The sequence below is a fragment of the Colias philodice genome, chromosome 2 (genome assembly GCF_061535455.1).
Source record: "Colias philodice isolate Cphi_HAF_F1 chromosome 2, ilColPhil1 Martin Lab GWU primary, whole genome shotgun sequence".
In the NCBI taxonomy this organism is placed as follows: domain Eukaryota; kingdom Metazoa; phylum Arthropoda; class Insecta; order Lepidoptera; family Pieridae; genus Colias; species Colias philodice.
Genome location: NC_143087.1, coordinates 10,438,132 through 10,464,377, shown reverse-complemented (window position 1 = coordinate 10,464,377; position 26,246 = coordinate 10,438,132). Strand labels below are relative to the sequence as shown.

Genomic DNA, 26,246 nt, shown 5'->3' with positions numbered 1-26,246 from the left:
GTTTTTAGGTGGGGCGGTATCTAGTCGTAGCGCGCGCGCGGAGACCAATCCTTAATCTAAGGTTTTAGGTGTAGCAGACAGTCACAGGATGGATGTATGCAATAGGAAGACAATCTTATCAAACTTCATTTTATGTTTTTGAATCAATATTAATGTAATGGTATAGTGTTGTTATTTGTCGTGTATATCAATTTATATATGAAAGGATATACTGATTACTTGAAACCAGTGTCTATAAATAGTAACAATATATACTCCGAAAACATATTCAAGAATAGAATCAACACAAAGCTAAAGAAAAATAGATATAATATATTAAAACCAGTTATAAAATACACACCCAAGCACCAAACAAAAAAAAAGACAAAAATAATACAATCAGTAAGCATAAATTATTATTATATTACTTTATATGTAGTTGTATAAAGAATATATATTAAAATTGTACTTGTAATTTTAAAGCTCAAAAACATACAGACAAGCTTCAGAAAATCTTAGTATAAGAAAAAAATACTCCTATTAATAAGTGCAAATGTGAAAAGCGCAATTTATTTTTTTCTATTTCATAAAGAAATCACTGCATTTATTACTATTGGATATTTACTCAGCAAAATTAAAAGAAGCACTCATTTTGTAACTAGCTCATATGTAAACGAAGATATTATAAAGTAAATAAAAAGTACAAGTCTACAGTCTTTGAATATAACATCTTTGGAATGCTCGTGACAATTTTAATATACAAACACATGAAACATTTAGTAATTCCATGAATATATTATATAATGTAAGTAAATTATTATTCATTCAGTATTCAGTAAGACAAATCATTAAAAATGCTGTCTGTAGGGATTTTTGCTCTACAAAAAGTGGAGTAGAAGCTATTTTGACATATTTGTTTTTTATTACGCCCCCATAGCTAAACATGTCATATGTCAAAATCGCTTTTACTCCACATTTGTCAAGCAAAGGCTATTCACCTACAGACTGGATTATACATCGTTTATTACAATATTATGATTTCCAAAATTGCATTTAATACGAGCCTTTGTTTCATCGTCATAAAATCAGCATAATTATATTTGGTAATGATGCTTCATTTGCAATTATACATAAAAATGAAACGAAACTTTGGGGGAATTTGTTCTGTCGAATTAAAATAACCGTTTTTTTTAATGCAGTTTGTTAAATAGCTGCTTATGTGTACAACCACTATGTTGAAAATTAGTTTTTAATACTCTAGGTTTAAATGCAATAAAAATTCTTAAAGATTAAAAAATGTTAGTTGGCAATATTCGGTCTCCGATTGACTTTTATTTTTTATAACATATAGATAAGTAGGTTAATTTTATAAATTAATAAAACGTGTCTTTTACAAATATTATTTCGAAAAGCCTCAAAATACAGTCTAATTATTATCACTACTCACTACTAAAACGACCGTTTACAGCATTTTCAGTATATTCTAAAACAATGTTAGTATTTCAGAATATTAAAATTGTTATATTAAGTGCATTGACCCACGAAATATATTGATTGTGGGTTGTATTAATTAGACCCTTTTCGCAATCGAGAGAGTTGTCCCAACAAATGATAGTCGATGTTTGCTGCCATTACGGCGATTGCGAACATCTATAATAACGGCCATTTATTCATAGACATTTAAGCCTTCTACACTATCGTATTAGTGAAGAGGGCAAGTAAAAGGGACATTACAATGTATGGACAAATGAATACATTTTTTGTCATTTTATTTTAATTACAGTTTCAACAAATTTGATTGAATTTTTCTAGCAAACCCAAAATCCATTTATTGTTAGGTCTATGCGACTAAATTATACTGTAAAACGGTCCATAGTAAAACACTAATAAGTGCTTGCATCACATACAATAGATATGAATTCCATTAAGGCATACAATTCTTATTTAATAAGAAACATGTAACACATAAGTGGGCTTAATATTAAATGTATATAACACTTTTCGTCACTATGTTGAACGCACCAACATTTCATTATATTTTATTGTACTTTGGAAGTTATGATGTGTAGAGGATTTAAATAAAATTATGGGAATAATCATTATATTTCGAATTAAGTAAGGTATGTGATAAAAATGGTAATGTTTCATAAATACGATTTATATCTTAAACGGATTATTTTAAGGGCCAGCATATTTAATTGCAAAAATCGTATAAAATTGAACCAACGATATGTTTTAACTAGCATAAAATGTGCATCCTACGAATCAGCAGTAAAATTTAGAATACATTTCTTCAAAATTACCATTCGCATCTCATAGCTCATAGATAAAACTTAATGTCTAACACCTATAACGTATAAAACCCTTAAATTTTAAAGTGCAAAACTACCATGTGAATATAAATGCACCAAACCTTGTAAAGAACTCAAATTACATAATTCAAATGAGAAACAGCGTCGTAAAGCACCATTGTCTTATCGTTATATGAACACTACCAGTAAAGTGATGTCTAAATGTTTCTATCAATTTAATCTGAACTTTATTTGGCGTATTTTGATCCATTACCGGCGTTTTCTTAAGTGAATTACGTAATTGAAGTGTTGAAAAAGAACAACATAAATGTACACTTCTACAATAAATTATGTCAACCAAAACTGAGATCCTTCGAAAATAAAATCAAGCAAACAAAACATTTTCCCGTAAACAATCAAAAAGCAATTTACACAAACGCAACACTATATCTACCGAAATGCCTGTATTAGGAATGAATCAAATATATCTTAAAACTATAACAGACGGTTAGTATAAAGATACAAATTTCAATGAGAAATATATTAAAAGACAAGCGTAAACAACATTTAGTTCATATCAGAAAATCCTCTACAGTGCCGACATTAATAATGTGCATAACCTTATTTAGCCAAAAACTACAATCGGAACATGTCAGTAAGTACCTAAAAGAACCTTAAAGCGCAAAAATGCAATATATTTCTAATAAATTCCATTCATACATTGTTTGAAAAAAAAACTTAAAACAATCTAGCCACGATCGCATGATATGCTCCTAATACTGTCAAACCGAACTTAACTGGGGACAAAGTCCCTTTCAATGCAATACTAATCATTTCATCAGTCTCAACGATCAATTCTCAATAGCCTCACGTTAACGGATCACAGTTACACTGTTAATAAGGCAAATTTGTGACAATCGAAACATTACACAGCGAGACTATCCAAAACCCTTACACTAAATTACAGAGGATAGATTATAAGAATAATAGTGGATACAATAAAGCTTCCGAGACACAGGACCGTGAAGAAAATTCGATTCTCAAATTCCTTGGCAGTCTCTCGGACTATCGCGTTCAAGTTGTCCTCGATGTCGAGGTTCATTTTGCCCCTGTCGTATCTCTGGAGATCTTCCTCTAACATGGCGACCGGAAAGTCGACTTCATCCGTGTCGTATATTTCCATATTCTCTCCTGTTAATAGACCTCCGCGTTTACAGAACGGCGTGACGAATTGTATCCTGTTGAACGCTTCTGGGTATGCGTCGTCTTCGTCCATTTCGTCGATGGTGTAATTAAAATTGGCTATATACCTGTCATCGCTGTACCTCTTGTGGGGGGGCTCGTGCTCGTAGCTGAGATGTAACGCGTCGGGGGGGTTATCCATGCGGTGCGCGTGTTCCAGGGCGGCGATCGTGTGCGAGAGAGGGACCAATGTACTGCCCCCGGCGCCCGGGAGCTCCGGGTGGTGGCACAGAATGTCCTCTGGCGAGCAGATCGCGTCCTGGAACACACGCCACCGGTCTCTTAGTTTATGTCATTTTGTCTCGATATTTTTTTTTGTTGCGTACGGCACGCGATTTTACGATCCCGCTACGAACTCACGCGCGTATTATAAATATTTTTTTTCGAACCGGGTTTATGGCTGAACACCGTGTGAGTATTCTTCGTATCGACGCGGTTTGTAAATCGATAAGTTTAAATAATTATTAAATGTTCGTAAAATAAAGAATAAAAAATGAGATAAAAATGAAAATGAAAACTAAAATGTATGCCTCACCTCTTCGACGCCAATCTTTCGACACGCCTCCAGGAAGTTGTCCACGTTCCTTCGACATCTCGCCATTGTAAGCTTCGGCTGGAAAGAAAAAAATAATAAAATTATAAAAATTTTAACACGAATTTCAGGTTTTGTTTGCGGTATTAGTTACGAACATTTAAGAAATTGTGAGTCGTCGTTATGCACTTGAATGTCATATTTTTTAATTATACCTATAATATGCCGTATTCGTAATTTTGCCATAAGAATAGTGAACGCAACCATACATTGCGTGTGATATGTATATTTTAGTATTTGTGTGTGCTTGTGTTCCCACGTGCATGTAGTTCCTAGTTTTTATAATAGTGTGTATTTTTGGCTTGCTAACATCTATGTATGTAAGTTTGTGTGCGCGCGTGTGAACGTAGCTAGGTTTATATTATTTTGTGTGTACTGTGTGCGTATGCATCTTTCCATGTGTATCATGACGCATAGACGTTCGTGTACGTGTGTGTGTATGTGTAGCATCTTTGCATGTGTTCCTGATGTGTAGACGTTTACATACGTGTGTGTGTGACATCTATCCATGTATATCATGACATATAGACGTGTGTATGTATACCTGTGCGGGCGAGGGCACGTGCACGGAGGCGACGGCGCGCGGGCGCAGCTGGTTGGCGAGGTGGCACAGCACCACGCCGTCCGACAGCACTGGCGCTAGCTGCTCCGGCAGCGACATCTTCAGACGGCTCTCAATTATCTGCATCATTTAAAATAACATATTTATATTTTATTTATTTTTCAAAAAGAAAAATATATTTTATAAATAAATTGACATGTTAAAAACCATAGAGATTTGTCCGGCATGCAATACAATCTAACCACGACAACTTCGATTACAGAGCGCTCATGTGCTCGCGTCAGTACAATCGATTCAGATAAGGTATATTATGGTTGCTTAAAGAACTAGGTTGGTTTAAGAGACAATTTGACAAAATAATTTTTATTAAAATAAAGCCAACTCACCGTTCTCAACTGGTGCAACAGATCCGACTCTTCCTTTTGCTTATCGAACTCCCTCTTCATAGTGAAACTCAGCTTATCGGTCACCGCCTCCTTATTCCACGCCATTTTGTTCGGCGGCTTCGCTCCACCACCTTTCAAATACGACACCGAGGTTGTTAACAATTTCGCGTCCCCATTCTGCCTGGGAATATTCGACTTATAGCCTAGCGTGTTGGTTGGAGATTTTGTAGGCGAAGTTGGTTTAGCGTACACTGTAGCGTCCGAACCGTTGACCCGCGTGTAGTCAACGTTTCCGTTTATTGGTGTGAACGTTTTGGCGACATTTCGAGACGGAACGACCTTTTGCACTGGCCGCTTGTTTTCTTCTATTTTTTCAACACCGTTCTGGCTCTGAAACCTCCGCGGGGTCGAGTGGAGGAGGGGGGAGTTTGGCACGTTGGAATTATTGGGGGAGTTTGATGAAAGGGATCTATTGTATGATACGTTACTGTATCCGTTGACGGGCGAGCTGGACTTCTGGAAGTGCACGGGACTTTGGTTTTGGGATTGGGGCGAGGAGTCTAGTTCTGGGGAGGGCTGCTCGGTGCGGGGGCGGTACACGTCTTGCTGGCGTTGCTGTCTTAGGGCTTCTTTGTATTGTCTGGAAATTGATAAACGTTCTTATTATATTCTTGTTTACTATTTGTAATGGAAAAAATTTCAAGTTTAGTGTTTTAGTGCAGGATTGCGATTATTTCTTTGTATTTTTTTTATTGGCCAATGTGCAATCATATGAGTTTAAACGTATTAAAATTTAACTCATATTTAAGCGTGTGACGCTCCCGTACATTGCGTAATTAGTTAGAACATGGTTATTTACAATAACATAAAACCAACTTATAACATCTGTTCAGTTGTACGTTCACAAGATTATACTGAAGCAAAGCACATTTACAAAGCCATACAGCGCAGTATATGTAAATGTAAGCGTGTTGTGTGTGTTTTGTCTTTATATTGTTGAAGTTAATAATTTATGTTCAATCGACGGGAGTTCCCTTACAATAACAATCAATATTACATTTCGATTGACAGGTAAAAAGTAGCAAGATTAACTGATCTACCTAAACAACGTAAGCATTTTATAGAGACAATAAACTATAGTTTGATAAACTTTCAGTTTTAATGTTTGGTGTTATTATGTTTTGCCGGCATTACATTTGCTAAATACATTTAGGATAGTAAAAAATCTGCGAAGCGTATATTTTAAATATTTAATTACATATTTCATAAAAATAAATAACGAATCCTACTAAATAAACCTTAACCTGTATAAATCTCAAAACTACTCATCAAAATATTCAACCTAACTACTACCTACCCAAAAACCTAATCAGCATTTCATCTCTTTCACTCTCAACCACCCGTTCCTAAGAGCGAAAGAGACAAACAGCTGATGCACAATTAGTAAGCACATAAACGCACAGCCTAACAAACCAGCGCATACTCCGCCCACATTAGTACCAACACATGCAACACATAGACGTTACATACATAACATACATATAATTATATAATACGGTGCGTATGCGTGTGAGCGTCGTGCGCATGAGTGATTGTACCTGTATGTCTGTTGTTGTGCTAATTTACTCTTATCCTCGCCGTTCCCTTCGGGTGATATACGGACGCTGAAAGGGACAACACCGGGGTTAATATAAGGGGGGGTGAATCCAGTAGGCCCACGTACAATTCGCATTTGGTCATCAGCAACTCTTTTTATTTATATCGTCGCAGAGACGTCATTTATAATAATAGTTACAATACCACCGGTTTATTGCCGTTAATTACTCTTATACTCTGTGATTTAAAAAATCTGTTATACACTTTGAAATATGAGTCGCATTATGGATGTTTTTGCAATTGAATTTTACTCGCAATCGATTCCATTATTTATAACCCAAATTATTAAAATCACAGACATACAATATATTTGTATTCGTATTATCAATCTAAGTATATTTCATAACAAAAATAAGTAATATAATATTTTGTACGGGACCCTACTGTGCTAAATGAAGGGAGGATGAAGATGACATCTGATAACGACGGTAACTCAAACTCTTTACCTCTGCTCCCGTCAACGGTGGAAAAATAAAAACAAATTAAATAAGCCAATGGTTCAATGTTACCCCATATCTAATAAAAAATAGTAAAACATAATATGTATAAAACCTCGCCAGTTAATTTATAAAATAAGTAAATAAATATAATATAACAAATACTTCATAATGGTTATCAAAAAAACTACTTCTCATACATTGAGATAATATTAATAGGAGACGACACCGCCTACATCACTTATGTTCCACTCAACATACGTCATGTGACGTATGTTGAACGGTATTTTTTAATGGTTTTAAAGTGAAACGCATCAAACATGCCTTCGTGTGTGTTACGATATTGCACAAATAATACAAATAATACGGAAAAGTGCAAAGGAATAACTTTCATCGTTAAGTACCTAACTAAATAATAATTTTTAAAACTTAGTTAGAGCAAAAAAATGGCGCACAGATTTTGTTCGTGGTGTCTCCTCCATACGTAGTAATATTATCTCAATGTTCTCATATAGAAATAATCCCCATTATATCTCATAAATATTACAGAAGATAAAAATATAATCATATTATCATAACAGCACCACCTGTATAATTTCCAAATTCCCAAAAACCTAAATCGAAGCGTAAACAATATAAAATAACGCAGTTAAGCAATATTTTTTAATATTCCTTTAATTCGTACATATCAATTCCAGTTATTTCATTATAATCTTTTTAATTGTTATAATATTACAACCTATATTTAATTTACTTTAAAAATATACCTAATACCCTGCCAGTACTACACACCTAACCTAAAAATGCACTTACAATATTACATTCATCGCATCTGCAACGCAAAACTTCTAGAACATTCTAGAACGTTCTAGAACATTCTCGAACGTTCCCGTACTCACCCGGTGAGGATGGGCGTGAGGGGCGCGAGGGGGGACTCGCTGGACTGCGCGCGGGATAGCGCCGCGCCTGGTGATAGTGTTGATGGCGTGCTTGGCGTGGACCGGCCTGACCCTCCACCCGCTTCGCCTCCCGCTAAAACAATAAAGTATTTTTTTATTATTGAATAGATCCTAGAAATAGAAATTCTCATTTTAGGTTCAGGATCATCTTAATACCTTCAGCCAAATAGCCATTTAATATGGTTAAGTAACACTGCTATTAGGTGGCTAAATTGTTAAATTAAAAAGTAACTATAAGCCAAAAACATTTTTGAAGATCATAATAATATTATGTATGTTAAATGTGAAATTAAAACGTTAAGCAAACCCAAGAGCTCTTGATTAAAACGAAACAGGTCATAAATGTAGTTCAAAAGTTTCATGTTGATTTGAAAAAAAAAAGCACAAGGAATGATTTTTTATGCAGTTACAACAAACAACATAAACACAGCAAATGTATTTCCCGTAAAATTATTGATTTATAATAGAAAATTTCGAAGTCGTCTTCACGGCCCGGATAGCTCAGTCGGTAGAGCATTGGACTTTTAATCCAAGGGTCCAGGGTTCAAGTCCCTGTTCGGGCGGCATACATTTTTATTTTTTTTATTTTCATATTTAACTGAAAACTGTAATCGTTATATATTTCGGTTTTTATATTTCTATTTAATCATATTTTTTACATATAATTCAATAAAGATGTATGTACTTTTACAAAAAGTATTTTTTAAAAGTCACATTGATTTTTTATTTGCAGTTTTAATATCAAATCGGCCTTACCATCAAATCCTTTTTAAAATGAATTAATCTGGTCCTATATTTCGTCAATAACACAGTAGAACAAAATCAATTGCTCAAAATCCTTGAAACTTATCTTCACACATTCATTTTAACAAAATACCCTCAATTTATCAAATCTATTTACTCACCATCATTCGACCACCTCTTATCCACGCCATCCGTACAATATCCGCTATCAACCACATGCCTGGGTTTATGCCTCAAGCAGTCAATGGTGGCGTTACCAGACGTGATCTGCGCTTGTCCGGGCGAGTTGAAAGACGTATGTTTTGTGGACCGTCGGGTGTCATCCACCCGACGATGTGCTAGCGAGTCTTTATTCGCCATGTTCTCTAGGTATTTGAATATGTGCACGCGCCCGCGCATGCATATCTGTAATGTTTAAAGGAGTTTTAATTTTTGAGAATTTTATGTAGGTCTTTAGAAGTCTAAAGATTCTTCCGCGATTGGCAGAGCTTTTTCTAGTAAGGAAACCTTTTGTAAATTCATGGTTATTTCAGGTCGAGAGAATAAGCCTATTTGTATTTTATCATTTCTTTACCTATCAATTCGAATGGCAAACCAATTAAAAATATACCAATAAATGCGATAACATTGACTTTATTTCCAGAATTCCTTGTAAAGAAGGCGGCCTATCGCACTGATAAAAATGAGGAGTATCTGCTAATATTTCTATTTCTGCAATTACTTTATCTTTGAAAGAACTTTAATTGGCTAAAATTTACATATAGTTTCTGAGATATACTTACAGTAGTAGGTGGTGAAACTAGCGGGTTATTATCCAGGTTTAACGTGACGATGGATGACATATTGCGCAGTTCCAGGGGCAGGGATGAGATACAGTTGCAGCTTACATCTAGGTGCTCTAGGCGGAGGTATGTGATTTCTGAAATATTTTTTTATTATTTTTATAATATAACCGTATCCGTAAATTAGTGTTAAAAGAACATTGAACATTGCATAGGTATTATAAATTAAACATTTGACATTTACGAAATAATACATATCAAATGACAGATTATATGTACAGATATACCTATTATTATATTATAATCGATATATATTCAAGCATTCAAACATATTTTAATGTATTATCAGATCGAACTGAGCGTGTCGTTCCACGCCTTGACTTTCGCTTAAATATCACCGAATATTCGGTATAGATTCAAGCAATCAATAAATGTACATTTCATTTCTCGTAAGTTGGAGTAATGTAAGGTAGGTAAGGTAGGTAGTAAGACGATTCATTTAAATTACATTGAAAATTGCATTTCGACCAAACAAACATTATACCCCGATCAATTCCATTAGCAACAGAACTCACGCAGTGGCAACAATCCAAGTTGATTATTGCTCAGATCGAGACTCCTGAGGCCGGTGCAATCACCCAGCGTCATCGGCACCTGCGTCAGCCTGTTGTTCGACGCATCCAGCTCGGCCAGCGTCGTCATCTTGCCGATCTCTTTGGGCAGACTGAGCAACATGTTGTCCTGCACTAGCAGCACTTGTAGTGGCATCTGACATACTTCACGTGGTAGCTCCGTGAGCTGATTTGAACTGGAATAGAGAAGTTCGTTTGTGGATCAGACTTTTGTATTTTATGAGTCCTTATACCTATATGATACCTACTAAATAAGTAAACGCTTCTGCTTTGCTTCTATAATTAGGTGCTCGTCTCATACGTATTCTCTTAAGAGTAAGTACCTACTCTTTCTATGGATGCCAAGATTGTATTGTTCATATTAGAAATATTACCGTGAAAGAAGGTATTCTTCAATAAAACGGTAAATTAATGCAAGTTAAAAAAAAGTATTTGTTCGTGTAGTGCTTACACTATTTCAATATGAAGGAAAAATCTCAAGAATCAACACTTGAGTGCAACTCTTTTAAGACGTCGAAGCGAGCACTTGTAGTTACCGGCTATATTATAGCCGATGAAAACATAAATACATGCACCTCATCAACACACCGCCAGCTATTTATAGTCCTGGAACCTAGTTTGAGATCGCGTGTTATTAGATCGAAGTGAGCGTAAATCGTTCCACGCCTTGTCTAACGCGTTTACAGGGTTGCCTTTAATAAAAATAAAGTTTATATCCTTGGCATTGATTCAATATAATTTTAAATACTGCAACAATAATAAATACATAGTTATATCATCATAATATAACTGTAGACACTTAGAGAATTTATCATGGGAATACTGCGTTAATATATTTGAGCTTCAGCCCACGGCGCCGTCCGTCGCTCCGGAGCACTTCACGTAATTGTACATAATTATTTGCATCCCCTATTTCACTTATTTTTTTTTTCTTGACATAAGCATTAGAGTATATGTGTTATTTTCTAAAGTTATTTAGTTTCGGCCTGTTTTCTGACTCATGAAAGATCAATGAAAGATTTCTTCACTTATGATTTATGAAGAATGATAAAATATGTCTGCATATTGAAATAGTAGCAGTTAAGAATATTTAACGAGAAGTGACAGCCCTGCGCGTAACGTAACGTTAAGAAAATATTATTATAACTAAACTACTCCATTAAAGCTTACTCTATATAGAAGAAACATTATTTAGTGTACTCATCTTAAAAAGCATGTAGCTAAAACTTCCTTACGGCAAACTATAGGAATACCTTATCACTTATGTAAATACGTAAGATTTGATTTAGAGATACTTGTTTGAAACTACTCCTATTTTCAGATACCCCTATAGTTGTTTATTGTATGCAATAGACAATGCCGATGACATACATAATAGTTGATACCCATAGGAACTACTGTAACTTCTTTTTGCAGTCACTTTTAATTATGTCAGCTCACGCTAGTTGGTAGAGTTCCTAACTCATAAGTGGCATACGTACCAAGTTCAATGCAGTTCAACGAATCAGTCAGTGATACAATCAACACGGGCATTGTCCAGTTTGTAAACAACATGGCCAAATAGCGAGTAACGGCTTTATTTGAAACATAAAAACGCTTTCACCGGCCGTGCGTTTATGCATTATGAATGTAATAATAATAAAGTAGGATTTCATGGAATACGCTTCTACTATACATACATAATTTTATAGTCTTCCCAAAGGTTGTAAATGAGATTATTAACTGGGCGGGTGTTGGAGCTTTTTTATTAGATTTTTAAGAAAGATGTAATATAATACCTGTATAAAAAGGTATATTCTAAACATGGTTAGCATAATTGTCTTCAGAGCTTAACAGTACTTAAAGGTAAGATGTTTACCATAATTGCTTTGACATGATCAGATGATTAGATATGCATGAAGCTTTCAAAAACGCGTAGGGTTTCATAAAGATGTTTTATGTCACCTAGTAGAGGTATATTATATAGAAGAATATTCGCAGGAATATTCTGTCCTCCAGACTCCAGTACACCTATTTCAATAAATACATTTTAACAGTAAAAATTGCTGTAAACTTAACATTCGTCACACGCATCCGTAACAGTCATTAGGATACAATCAACGCCATACGTTTTTAATCGTAACAACAAAATCATTGATGTGAACTTAGACTGGGTGATATCAAATAACGTCTTTTAGAAACTATGTCGCCGCTCTGATAGAGTTACATGTTATTTATTACTTAATCATGAATTATTTCTAAAATTACATAATCTTTATAACCTTAGCCCTTGGATACTTTACATTCTGTTGAAAAATATTGCCAGGTCTCAAAGTAGCTATCCATATTTGTACATTTCAGAATAAAACCTGAACCACATTCTGAACCCAGTTTATAAAATTGCGATATATTGGTACTAGATCTACCTCCGGTTCTTTCAGATCGGCTAAATGGAAGTCTATTTCACGTGTATAAAACTAGTGTGGCTAGGGACAGGAGTTTTTGTTACGATACCATAGCGTCTAGACATTCTGCTTTGAAACTGGATTCAGTACCGGAGACAGGGATTAATAATAGACAGGAGGTCATTGGACGATGCATTTAAAGAAACATTTTCATACATTTCATCGTAGAAAAAAAATGTGTGCGTGTACTAGTGTACACACGTAAGAAGTGAAACTTCTTTATGACCTTATTTTTCAAAAAATAATTTACTTTATACAACTTTACAGAAATACGTCAATCACGCTTGGTAGGGATAAAAACAAGATGGCGCGTAACGGAAAAATGTTACACTAAATTTTTTTCCAACCCCGATAAAGAAGTTTCACTTCAAAAATAAACAAGTTTTAAGGAAAATAGTAGAACTACGAAATGTACGTAGGTCGTTTATCGTGTAAATAAACTTAGCCATTTAAAAAATAATCGACCTAAATGTATTGTAATTTAAAGAGACAGTTTCCGCATTTTCATTGTTTACATAACCTCAGTAAATGGGTAAATTGAAGTAGCCCTGAAGATGAGCAAGTACGCCATACATTGAAATCAAGGCTATACTATATGAGCGAGAAAACTGCTGTAGTTTTTCTTCTAGATTTTACTACAAGAATTTATTTTTCAATCCTATTTAAAAGATTCCTTACTTATAATTGTGTTTTACAAGTATAAATACTTATTGCGCATTGTAATTTATGAACTGTTACATCTGAGAACGATTCCATATAATTAAATGCTTTACGAACTTATAGCAAGTCACCGTACATGGATCTCGACATGCGGTTTCACCGGTATGCTGAACTCAAGTTTGTCAACGGTCTCGGGTCTACTATGCGTTTTTATAAAAACAACTGTTTTTTCATTAGGTATTTAATAAAATAAAATTCGTTTTGAGCAAGGAACGAGTATTTATATCGGGACTTTTCTATGCCAAGGCAAAACTAAGACTTATCCTCGTTTAATGTAAACGTTTCACGATTCGTCTGGAGTCTAGACTGAACACGCCTTGTTCATTTATACAATTAGCTTACGATATTAGATAAAATTGATTAAGGGTCTAATAAACTGTTGCCGTAGAGTGTTTAAATTGCCAATAATTCAGTTAAATTATACAATTGATTATTATTATCCATTTGTAGATATTATCTGAAGAAGGAGATGAAAAGGGTTATAACTACATTAATAGGAACAGATGTGAATTTACAATCCCTATGGATAAAGTGTAACCACTAATAATACTTCACTATATTTCTACAAGTAGGTACATTATACATGGATGGTACTCAAGTCGATACTCGATAATATGTTGGCAGCACACAGCGTGAGGTATACAGCATCCGCTCATTAACATGGAAGATATGTTGCTGTAATTACAGAGGCCAATAACACCTGCATCGTATTTATAAATATACTAACAAAAAACCTTTAAATTTTACTTGATTGCATATTGGATACGCACTTACTACTTCATATGTATTAAAATGCCAAGCCCATAGAGTTGATGGGAGGGACAAAATTGTTGTGGAGACAAAAGTTGCTCTTGCGCGCTAGCTCTTATTAAATTTTAAATTACGTCTGACGTAACAGAGTAAACAAATAATATCTCATTCCAGAGAACTTGGCACAGCAAACAATTTTCAGACGGTCGTGTAATTTTTAATTTTGTTTAGACGCAATGAAGGCAAGACGTTAGACTAGGCCATAACAAATGGGTAATTTTATCCACAACGTGTTTATTGAAGCGAGGGTCGATTGTAAACGAGGAATCTATTTTATGCCCGTTTCCCAGACATTACGCACTAATTAATTATTGTTTCACATTATATCATCAACTTATTCGTTACAACATGACGCTAGTACATAAATTCGATCTCTGTTAGATACATAACAGTTTCGAGTTGTTAAGGGCATTCAGTATGAAACTATTAAAACGAGTAGACAACAAAATACTCTGGAAGGCTTTGAATCAAACAGAATTGCTGCTTCGAAATTGAAATACTCTCGCTTGAATACTTTCGCAAATGATGGTACAAAAGGAAGCGACCACGAAGCTATCTATTGATTTTCTTTTCTCACATAATGTTTCTGAAATATATTAGTGACCCCTGTTCCTGCCTATTAGTCTTTCCCCTCCAAAGTGCAAATTATAATCCCGTTCCTGCTGGGTGTTTCAAGGTCGATATAATATTGATTTATCTTTCACTGGGGGAACAGCGACACGTGTGGGTTAATTGCAAAAGATTAGTTGATAAGCATACGTCGTCATATGGGCGAATTTTGGTAGCGTTTTTGTAACGGAATTTTAAGATTGTCATTACGAATGTGAGTTTCTTCTGGTTATGGTAGTCGGCTTTTAAAGACATGTTCATAGCCCTGAAGCAACAAACAGATTTGTTTGGAGACATATTTGTTTAAATTGACCACATGAAGACCTATTATATTGGAAATGTTTCCTTTTGAAAAAGATTACTTGATATGAAATTTACCAAACGCAATTTTGTTCTACAAACAATAATGAGACCAAAAGTATCAAAAACAAACGAAGATACGGGACATGCACAGTCGCGAACAATATAACGGATGTAAACAACATTTTACTCTTCCTAATCTTGCGCAACACTTCGTTATAAGCGAGTAATTACCAATTATCATAATTATACCATTCTGCGTTTGCGAGTGTGAAATAACTTTCGTAACATACAAAATACAAAAATACACCTATTTTGTGGTTTTTGTGAAAATTGCGCGAATTTATTCCCATTGATGCATCTGGCAGCTTTTGTTGTTCTATGACGAGTTTTGTTCGACATGGTGTTTCGGTTCCACTAGCACTGTAGCCTATAGGAGAGCGGTAAAAACTAGCTCCATACAATTCGGCAGTTACGCAAACCGTCCATTGTAAAGTGACACGCGTGAACTACTTTCCGCCTGCATTTTATCACAACGGCCATGGTAACAATGACAACTCTTTCTATGGGTTAGTGTTATATTCCGAGTCAAATTAGGTAAATGGAATGATTGTATACAATTTTATACAGTTTTGCTACAACAATTTCTATTTTGTATATGAGATGAATATTTTTTTTTGTATTTAAATATAACAGGTTATCCTACTAGAGGAAAATGCCTCAATTCACTCCAGTTAAAACTACAACATTCAATTTGTTTTCGAAGAACCTTAAGTCTAATATACGACCATAACCATTACGACCGAGTATAATGTCACGGTGTACGCGTGCGCGTCGATGCGCACGCGCAACGCGTCGTTGGGGCGCTTTATGACTGTGTTTCGCCAACTCCATGAGCAATAATCGAGTTTTGATAGCTGAATATGGCTATTGTTTTCGTAACGCTTTCATTATATTGCTGGATATTTTTTGATAATACTATAGGCACGATAGCTGAGTGATTGACATCATTGGCATGATTCACAAGTTGCTTTCGGTAGAATAAACTTACAATACAGAAAATGATGTTGCAAAAACATAATATCGATTCGATAAGAATGTCTGAAAACACATCGTTATACCTTTACCACAAAATCTATTGTAATATCTCTAGAACTTTAGCAGATAGAAGGAAGTTCGATAATTGCAGGCGTACATACCCGGAGGATGTTGTTAGCGTACAATCTACATTTCAATGAGACAAACGATTAGAATTATTCACCCTAGTCGCATTCACAAATCCCCAAAAACTTTGCTCAGTATAATCCTTATTTCTTCTATGTACTTATATCGAAACAAACCCAACTGCTCAATTACATGGGTAAGTCAATTAACAACGACAAATCGACGAAGTGTATCTATCCAGACGATACTAGCAAACAGTAACTATGGAAGTAACGCTTATGACTTATCCTTGCAATGTGCACAGTGCACTTTACATAGAAACAAGCAGTTGTAGCAATCGTGATAACGAAAGCGTATAGCAATAGGAGATAGGCGGTTTTGTTTACGTGCGTTAATCACCCCCCTAGCTTCCAGGAAGTGGACCACCCGCTGTCAATCAATACTGGAAACGAGGAATTAAAATATTTTTAACGTTGCAACTCGGTAGAGATTCCAGTCCTGGTATGGAAGACCGTACACACTGAACAGATTTTATTTCGAGATTTCCAGTTAGGAAGACGTTTGCATTTGCTTGTGAATGCGTATGATATGATAAAAGGTAAATTTTGAGATATTAGAGAGAGCCAATATACCAGGTTAGAAGACGGAAAATGTAGTAATTGGAGGAGGTAGTGACCTCCTCTACTTCTTTTTCCAGTCAATCAAGAAATATTTAGTCCCCGTCTTCTAGACTATATTGCAGCTCACACTTTATTTTGGTTTTAGCTAGCTCTAAAATGTTTATCTTATCAATGTTGAAATAAAGAACATCGTGGGTGCACAAATTATAATAGCCAACTTAAATACAATGTAATTGCATCAAACTACGACGATAATCTAACATGACACTAATTTTGTAAGCCGCGCTTAACATCGATTACCTAACTATGCATTAGCATAAGTATAACAAAGTTTTTCTCAGCAGATAAGATGTTACATAATTTATAACGCGCCAGACAGCACGTGTGTACACACAGGCTTATAAAATTCCTTTTATATGCAATGTTTAGGAAGTTATATCGAGTGTACACAACTCTTTATACGGGACCATGACACCTCCGGTCATTCACCCCGCCCACTGATCTTTATACCGACCCACAAACGTGCTGCTATCAGACGACGTTACGTTGTTACGGCGACAATAGGTGTGAATGTCATTTTTAATATAATGCGGATTATTACGAAATGGTTCGAAAATAGATTCTCTTAATGAATATTAGCCCGTCGCGTGTACAGAACTAGTACCCACCTACTGATCAATTAGTAAATTGAGGTGTGCCTGGAAACAGTTAGCTGTCTACCTTGAAAATGATATTAGCACTTAGCAGTGGCGTATGTTTTGCCCTAAAAGCAATAATGTGGCAACATACTTCCAGTATCAAACCTAACAATGGTAAAAAATAAATGATGTGACTTTCTTGCTATAAAAGCTACGCGATCATTAGTTAAAATCTCGTTCATTACTGAAATCAAATGTATAGAAATAATATCAAAAATTGTCTACTCTACTTGGTTCTTACCGGAGAAACAGCGTCATATTTGTATATGGGCAGATACTTATAGGGTTATCAGTAATTATATTCTGATCTGCGTGTGGCATTCAAGTATGTAGTCCGTTAAATTCCGTCATAAAGTGGGCTATTAAAAATAGCTGGGTGTTATATTCGTATCCCAAATTAACAGATGTGCGAGGCTTTATTTACAGAGTCGTTAAATAGATTTGGTAATTTACTTTATTCTTGGTACACTTATGAACTAATAGAAAAATGTTGGTCCAAATGTATGGTACTGGTTAGGTTGGTAAGGCATATAGGCATAGGATATATGCTTGGATATAACATTTACCTTATAATATGTAAGGACTTTCTTTGAGTTAAAACCAAGAAAAACTAGTATGACGTATATGATCATTCAACGTATTAAACTTATAAATCATCGTTAAAACAAACATTCATTCAATTCCACGATCTGCACCCCGCTTAACAAAACTAAGACAAACTCTGAATCAGACACACCAAGAAATACATCAGAAATGTAACAAACAATTTGTACCAACTGGAAACGACTCCCGGAGCAAAAAAAAACAAACGATACACAGGATCTTCTAACATAAAATCAACAATGAGTATCAGTTAAACATGTCATTGACTCGGGTAATTCGCAACCAGATGCCAATAGCGTCTCAATTCAGAAGCCAGTGGTACTCTCAGTTCAGTTATTTCCAACCATAAGTGCCATAATATCAAACAAGCAAAGGGCAACGTCTTTTGGAAACATTTTGTCTATTTATATTCGTGAATTTGGCGCCACGACATAATTAACGAGCAGGAGACGATGATTTTAAGGCAGCTTATCGGTTTGGTTGAAAGACTTTTCAGGCATATTTATGTTCTTTAATAGATTATGAAATTGAAAAAGTCTGACAGTGTGACAGATACTTTAAAGTTCTTCACCGTTAAAAGAAAGATTTGGCACCAAATTTACCTACCTGGAAATAAAAATCAAGCATCTGAATGAACTGAAGTTTTTTAGTTAGATTTTTTTTAATCTTAACAATGTACATCTTACGTGGCTAATCTGTTTAAGCATGTGCTTAATAAGATGAGATCATTGGCTAAAATTATAGTATCTATCAAAAATGTTATTGCAATTATGTAGGTCAACAGATTAGGCTTTGATCACGACACAGATGAATTTGTATTTCAACTGAACCAAACATATTTTGTCTTGTATATACTTAGGAGTAACAATATTTCAAATAATATTACAATGCTTTACTAATTTTGTTTTGATAACCTTAATGACATCGTCGGTAAGGATGATATGGTCTTAGATTACAAAATAAAAGACAGATGGAGCGTTGCCGAACTAAACCGAATAATTTATCGTCATTTCCATAAAGCTATGTGTGCTGTCATTTCGCCGTTGCACTGTACGTACACGGTGCTTCTGTGTGGGTGTTATGTTACCAGATATTGAAAATTTTCCCAAAATTTTCCCCGACTACGGAAGAAAGAGGGTTATGTTTTTCGAGTGTAGGTATGTATGTATAATATTTCTTTGACACGCCCTGCAGTATAAACTGTTGGATCGATTTTGAGTTGTGACTTATGAGGTGTCATTGCAATCATCTGAATTATGAAGGTAGCTGTGGTGGTAGTGACGTAGGCTACATAAATTATTAGCAGTCATGTTTTAATTTTTATTTTAATATAAATTCGGGTTTTTGATATTATTTTATAATATTGTAAAAATTATTTTATCACCTATCTACTAAAAAACATGGACAAAATAATTTTATTCAATTTTTATTAAATAAATTACATTAAATTTATTAAATAAATTACATTAAAAAAAGTTTTTATTTTTCAAAACATATGAATGCGAATAGCGGTAGTTTTTAGTCGAGAATGCGGGACGTTTTATTTTCATCATATCCATCATGTGTTCACATGAATTAAATCGCAAGCGAAAACGACGCTTTTTATAAAAGTAACAAAAAAATGTATAATGCTTTTTAAAATAATCTAATAATGACCATGAACTTTTATTGCACTATACAAATAATCACATTCACGATCGAAAAATCCAACAGCACTACCCCGAATATCTTTTAACCATTTTACCCCTAAAAATGGCAAATTCATTTTCAAAATACTGGCAGCATACGTTGAAGTTTTGAATTCCTTCGTATTTGTAAAATTATTATTTGTATACAAAATTAAATAAGCCAAATAATCTACAGAAAATCTGTAAAACGATGTTTTATCTTTTTGTTTGTTTTCGGGAACAAGTTTTACAGCGTTTTAATATCACAAGACAGCATTTTTTTACTAAAATATCAAACCCCTTTTGACGTATTGCATGACACTAGAATCGCTATAGCACTAGAGGAGGAACGTATTCGTTTTTGATTTCGTATTTTCTTTGACACGGGCGATGAATGATTGACATGCTCCATCTGTATTTTATTTTGTAATCTAAGGATATGGTAATGAATTTAGTTAAAAGTTGATTAGGTATTATTTAAAGTAACTTATTTAATAATTGTTATTTTGCAAACATATTAGACTACGAAGGAGATAATAGACAGATCACAGAACACAACAAGTCGTGTTATTGTACATTTTGAAAGGAGGCGGTTTCCTTAAAAACTAATATTCTGTTACAATAACCACATTGTGGACATTCGAAGGACCAAATAGAAACCGCGAAGTCTTATAAAGGAAGGAAATATCATTTTATATGAATTCTATCGAATGTTGTACCTACAGGATTTATTATTATTCATCTTAGTTATTTCCCTATCTACCGAGTGTAAGGAACGTATGAAATACGTAATTCATTGATTAGGTATGTACTTTATTTGCGTCTAACTATTGCAATATGTACTGTAAAATTTATACTTGTTTTGTCCCCTTAAAACTGTCATAACGTGAACTACAAAATGAAAATGAAAATTTAATACAATTGGAATGAAATGCTAACGCAGTTTACTTTTAATTTGGTTCAGAGCTTAAATTCAATGGAACTTTCAGTTTCATTTCTATTTCAATATCATAAATATGTAGTACTAAAAAAGTCTCAATTAATTACTGCTGTTTTTGTCATCTCCCATATCTAGGTCAAACTTATGTTATTCTATTTTATGACATCATTCCGATTACGTTGAGTTGTTTGGTCATACGAAACTTACCTATTCAAGCATTTCCTTTTGATAACTGTTATCGGTTATTTCAGATAGGTTTGCAATTTGTATAATCTCTTTTAATTTGCAGCCGGCAAAGAATCATAAAAACAAAAAATGTTGTGTGGTTTTATGAAACCACGGTAAAAGTGAAACTGTTCGAACGGTTCCGAACACTGCTTTGTGTAGCGCATGTCGCGTGTCGGTCGGCTGCCGAGTAGGTATACCTACTCGGCAGCCGCGATACACGCGACATGCGCTACACAGACCAAAAAGTTTGAGACGATGTAATAAAAGTTTCACTTTAATACTTATCAAGGAGTACATTTGCTCCAACTGGTCATACGATTTACCTACTGAGTTGGTCGCTATAACCGATGAAAGTTATCCCTTATCTGCCCTAGCCTAATAATTTTATAGAAAGGAGGTTATACTAACTGATATAGTGCATATCACTTGATTACATTTTTTTCCAGTCATACCACATACCGTTCTAAAACTAAAACTGCCGATGATCGCAAATCATGGGTAACGCCTTGGGGACGTCTTTGTCCATTGTCTTGTTTGAGGGGACACAATAGCCAATCGGTTAATATTATAATAGATGCTAAGGTACCATAATTATGTTTACGTACCACAAAATATATACTAAGATATTAAATAGGGTATTTCGCATAGGTACTTTGTTATTACTTTTTATCTTATCTCGCGTGTTTTATTTTGATACGTGTGCTGTTTCAGATATTCTTCGAAATATACCTACGCTATGACTGCAAAATCCAAATGTATTAAGTAAATGGTTCAAATAAATTTGTACCTATATTATTCACGATTACTATATAGTATATACAGACCCTTGAACTTAATAGTATTTAGGTTAACGCCGATAAGAATTTAGGTTAGGTTATAAATTAAATTCTTACATGTATTCTACATGTAGGTTTGGGATAAGAATTAATTTATTTGTTCTGGTATAAAAGCTTCAATTCATCAGTATTCAGTACCAGTTTTTTATAAGACTTTTTTACAAACCATGTACCTAACTAGGAACAGATTTATGCTACAGTAGGCGAGATACCAAACTACAGTTTATTCCTTATTCTCATCTTACATATTTTAGTACCTAAGTATGTTATTATCTATTATGAAATCAAAATACTTAAGTTAGAAAAAAACAGCTTAATTTGATCTACCTACCTTCTAACAAATCAGCAATATTTACAAAAGCTTTGTAATCAATGATTAGGTATACACAAACGGTCAAAAAAGTCACGTTCATACTTCATAGATTATACGAAACTACATTCAAAAGAACGGTGGTCGGTCATACAGAAGTTTAAAAAACTGCGTTCATAGCTGTTACGAAAAATAATTAAAACGAAGCATAACAAAAACGTCACACACAAAACGCCAAGTGTGTCGTTGACGCGCGGCGTCGACTCGCGATATCCCTTCTAGCCCGCCCGCCGCGCCGCACCCGTCGGCCGTCGCGATCGTTGTTCGCTCAGTTTCCATACATTTCGCACCACGCGGGACTTTGATTGTGCAACTTGACATGTTTTGATCATAATACATATTGTGAGACAATATTAATTGTAAGTTGAATGTATGAATTTGAAATTTTGTAAGAAGTTGAACGAATATAATTTACGTTGTGTTCAATATGTTCCCGGTTGTTATCGCATCAAAAATAATAATATTATGTACTTTTTTACACGATAAATTAAATTCCTACATAGAAGATTGGATTTAATTATTTTTTTACAATAATTGACGCAGCATGTTATTTGTTAAAATATATATCTTTAATAAATAAGAAAAAAATACTAATTTAAATATTATATAAGTATCTATTAAAAACTTAAGCAATTTAAACGGGACAGTTCCCATCCAACTTAACCCGTGTACACCTCACCGCAAGCGGCCGCCATGATGGCAAGTAACCGCGCGTTCCCCCCGCCGCGGCCTGCCGCCTGCGCGTCAGTCGCCCGCCGGCCGCCGCGCGTACCCTGCATGCGTTCAGACGCCGCTAAACAATGCAATTCGAATACGAGCCCGAGACACTGATTGAGGCGGTGAAAAAACGCCCCGGCATATGGGACTTCGAGAACCGCGAGTACAGATCGAAAGCTGCGCGACACACGCTATGGTTGGAGGTCGTGCGAGAGGTGGCCGGGAATGACGTCAACGTCACGAAGAGCGAGATGCGTGAGTTGGGTAAGCGACAATCACTGCGACTAGTTGCAAATCGACGTGCCTAATCCTGTTTGTGGTACGGCAATGATATATTAAAAGTTTCAATGTTGTAGGTCCAACCGCATAGAATTTTAAGTACTTAATTTTGTTCCATTGGATTTATAATCTTTATCTTACTTTTTTGTTGTTTAATTGTTACAATCTAGGTCAAAAACGACTCGATCGATTTTTTTAATATTTTACCTTTAGATACTTCATCTTCGCCGATAAGCTATTCCATTGTATCTCTGGATCGAAGCCGGGGCAAGAGACTAGTAGTAGTAGTATTAGTCATTTTATAAATTAAAAAGTCTAATCGATGTTTTAATTTCAGAGCTTCAACTGCAAAAGAAATGGAAGAGTATACGCGACTGTTTTCAAAAATACATATCAAATCCGAACAGAACAAAAAAGCCGTACGTCTATTGTCGTCACTTAGAATTCCTGTTAAAAAATCAATCATTACCTTCCCGCGGCACGGGCGGGGGTAGCGACTCTGAAGAGGATCCGACTAAAAAGAAGGTATGGAGAAACGTGAAGAAATTAAAATTGACCAAAATGAGTTCAGATGAAGAAAACGACAATTATATGGACGATACACAATCCAACGACGGCATAGAGCTGGAAGTGACGCCATCGAAGCCAACTATAAACGAATTTGCATTCGCAAATGTCTCAGACATAGCCAATAAAAGTGAAAGCGAAGATCCAGACAAAATGTTCCTCTTATCATTACTGCCACATTTGAAAGCCGTTCCTGAAGAATTCCGCCTCAATGTGAAAATGGACATGATGCAAGTGTTGAGGAACGCTAGTTATCACATGGTGAACGATCATAAAATAATGTGAATTGTTATATTACATTTTGTACAGTAGTTATTAAGTGATCATTGAATTTGTAATACATACATACCGCCTTTAAAGGTATCAAACATTCCTTAATATAAGAGATGTATACAATGTAAAAGTATTTTTATTTCGACTTACCTTAAATCTAAATATGTAAGCGACTGAAGGCCTCCAACGGCATCAGGTATACTCCTTATAATATTTTGTGATAGTAATAACTTTTCTAAAAATATATATGTGGTCACTTCATCAGGCAATTCACAAAATCGATTTTTTGATAAATCTGAAACAAACAAAAATCGTGATAAGTTTATGGTTAGTTAATTTCATGTGTGATTATTTTTGTTAATAAATCACTAGCAAGACTCTTCGTTGACTTCTATAATGTAACGTAAAACATTGACGTAACCTTATTTCTCATTAATTTGAAAGGTTGTCGATTATTTCTATGAGTCCTGCTCCTGCCTCAAAGAAATACAAGCAGTTTTTACTCCTAGTCATAAATAGCCCTATTGCGAAGAGTTACCAACTAACGTATCCACCCCGTAATAAATTTGCCGACAGATAATGTGCACACCTAAAGCGATAGTAAAGGAATCACGAAATGGAATATTTCATTTTCGTAACGTACGAGAAACTAGGAGATAGCTTGCGCCGATTGCGTTTGTAAACAAACAACTGCTAGATATTCTTACGCAAACCAGTCGATAGGTTCGTTGGCACCAAACGCTGAACGTCGGTGGTTAGATTATATTACTAAATCCACCGCAGCCACTTTGATTTGTGCGATCCGAGATAATTGCGTCAGAAAGGATCTCTATTACCTAGTCGCTAGTTAGAGCGATAGTTTTATTAAAATATTCACTGGTCACTTCCACTAATGTGGATTATGCTCGTAAATTTTACACCTAAGTACCTAATGGTTTATGAACAAATAAATTTAGCAATATAGCATAGAAACAAAAGCTCTACATAATAGATCTCTCTAATACAGCCTCAGTTAATAACACTATATGGGTGAATATACTACGGCTTTCAGGCCAGTAATTAAACAAGTTGGATTATAGAACTTCATAAATACTTGATACTTTCAAAGTTCTGGTTAAATGAACGCTAGAAGCGAGTATGTATATGGCGAGGATAATCATAGAGAAGAGCACTTATAATAATTAATATGCGCGTTGGTTTCCGCTACATATCGAAATGCGGTCTATAAAGTTTGAGTCATGCTGTTTATTTGAGAATCTCGGCTAATAGGAACAATTCTTACTCCTAGATGACTTAAATATAAAAACTACGAATACTTAGACAGTATGGTACTTAAGCCAATGATGGCTATACAGTTTTTAAAGTTCATTGAAATTGTCGAGAAAATATACAATATTAAACTGCATTTAATGCTAACAGCGAAAGAAAGTGCTTGAAAAATAATGTGCTACGACTCAGTGCTACAACCTACAACAGCTTAATAGTTGGATATTTATAACTCTTTTCATACTTGTTAAAATAAAATTGCTCTATACACATAGGTTACCGTTCAAAGGGGTTGCTTTTGCCCGATTAATTTCTGTTGCCTCCAGCTTATTTATGTTAAAGGTTATATAAAACAGATAAAGGCACGAGGGAGATCAATACGGGCCGTTATACGTGACTGACATTGCCACCATAAAGGTTACCTATATATAGTAACTAATCTATATCACAAAATGACAGGCATAAAAGCTTTGTGCTATCTACTTTTAGTAAGGTCGTAATAATAAACTCCCCTAACAGATAAATATAAGCATAATTAAAACAAAAAGAGTGATTTCATAAATATTTTTTTCGCGTTATATGTTTTAAACATGTTATTCTCATTCAAATTGTTCCTATCGATCACCCCAAACATCAACAAAATATAGTCAGTAGAAATAAAAGCATAATTTATTAAATTGTGGTAAAACCCCATTATGGGTGACACAGTTTTGTCAAAAACTCTTTAATTAGCTTTGCCATTAAGGTCATATTTTTGCACCAGGGAATTTCATAAAAAACACGAAACTGGATTTCTATACTCAATATTAAAACGAGTTGCTATGAATTTTTTTACCGATGTTAATAAACGTCCTCGAAAAATAACCGCCACCA

General features: G+C 34.8%; 2 protein-coding genes and 1 non-coding gene across 6 annotated transcripts in view; 2 read left to right on the top strand and 1 right to left on the bottom strand.

Annotated features, from left to right (window-relative positions):
- The window catches only part of Lrch (Leucine-rich-repeats and calponin homology domain protein), a 51,329-nt gene that overhangs the window by 5,432 nt on the left and 19,651 nt on the right, over positions 1-26,246 (bottom strand). Inside the window, exons 2-11 of one of the 4 annotated variants that reach the window (XM_089708145.1) lie at positions 24,258-24,402; positions 10,206-10,438; positions 9,631-9,767; positions 9,010-9,253; positions 8,045-8,177; positions 6,651-6,716; positions 5,053-5,692; positions 4,649-4,786; positions 4,048-4,125; positions 3,581-3,771 (exon numbers count right to left, since the gene is read on the bottom strand). In XM_089708145.1, the coding sequence (XP_089564271.1) occupies positions 3,581-3,771; positions 4,048-4,125; positions 4,649-4,786; positions 5,053-5,692; positions 6,651-6,716; positions 8,045-8,177; positions 9,010-9,253; positions 9,631-9,767; positions 10,206-10,438; positions 24,258-24,402 (2,005 nt within the window). Of the gene's footprint in view, positions 1-1,730; positions 3,772-4,047; positions 4,126-4,648; positions 4,787-5,052; positions 5,693-6,650; positions 6,717-8,044; positions 8,178-9,009; positions 9,254-9,630; positions 9,768-10,205; positions 10,439-24,257; positions 24,403-26,246 lie in introns of those variants that run through there. The other 3 variants (XM_089708133.1, XM_089708151.1, XM_089708138.1) reach the window with 3 other exon arrangements.
- Positions 8,595-8,667, top strand: TRNAK-UUU (transfer RNA lysine (anticodon UUU)). Its single transcript has one exon. It is a non-coding gene; the product is annotated as a tRNA-Lys (tRNA).
- LOC149490748 (uncharacterized) lies at positions 23,004-24,237 on the top strand. Its single transcript, XM_089708163.1, has 2 exons — positions 23,004-23,252; positions 23,605-24,237. The coding sequence occupies exons 1-2, from the start codon at positions 23,072-23,074 to the stop codon at positions 24,117-24,119; spliced, it is 696 nt and encodes a 231-aa protein (XP_089564289.1). The 5' UTR covers positions 23,004-23,071; the 3' UTR covers positions 24,120-24,237.

Bases quoted from the DNA above. Each gene is read 5' to 3' on its own strand.
- LOC149490748 (XM_089708163.1), top strand. From the start codon at position 23,072: ATGCAATTCGAATACGAGCCCGAGACACTGATTGAGGCGGTGAAAAAA. The intron at 23,253-23,604 runs GTAAGCGACAAT...TTTTAATTTCAG, and splicing joins GAGCGAGATGCGTGAGTTGG to AGCTTCAACTGCAAAAGAAA.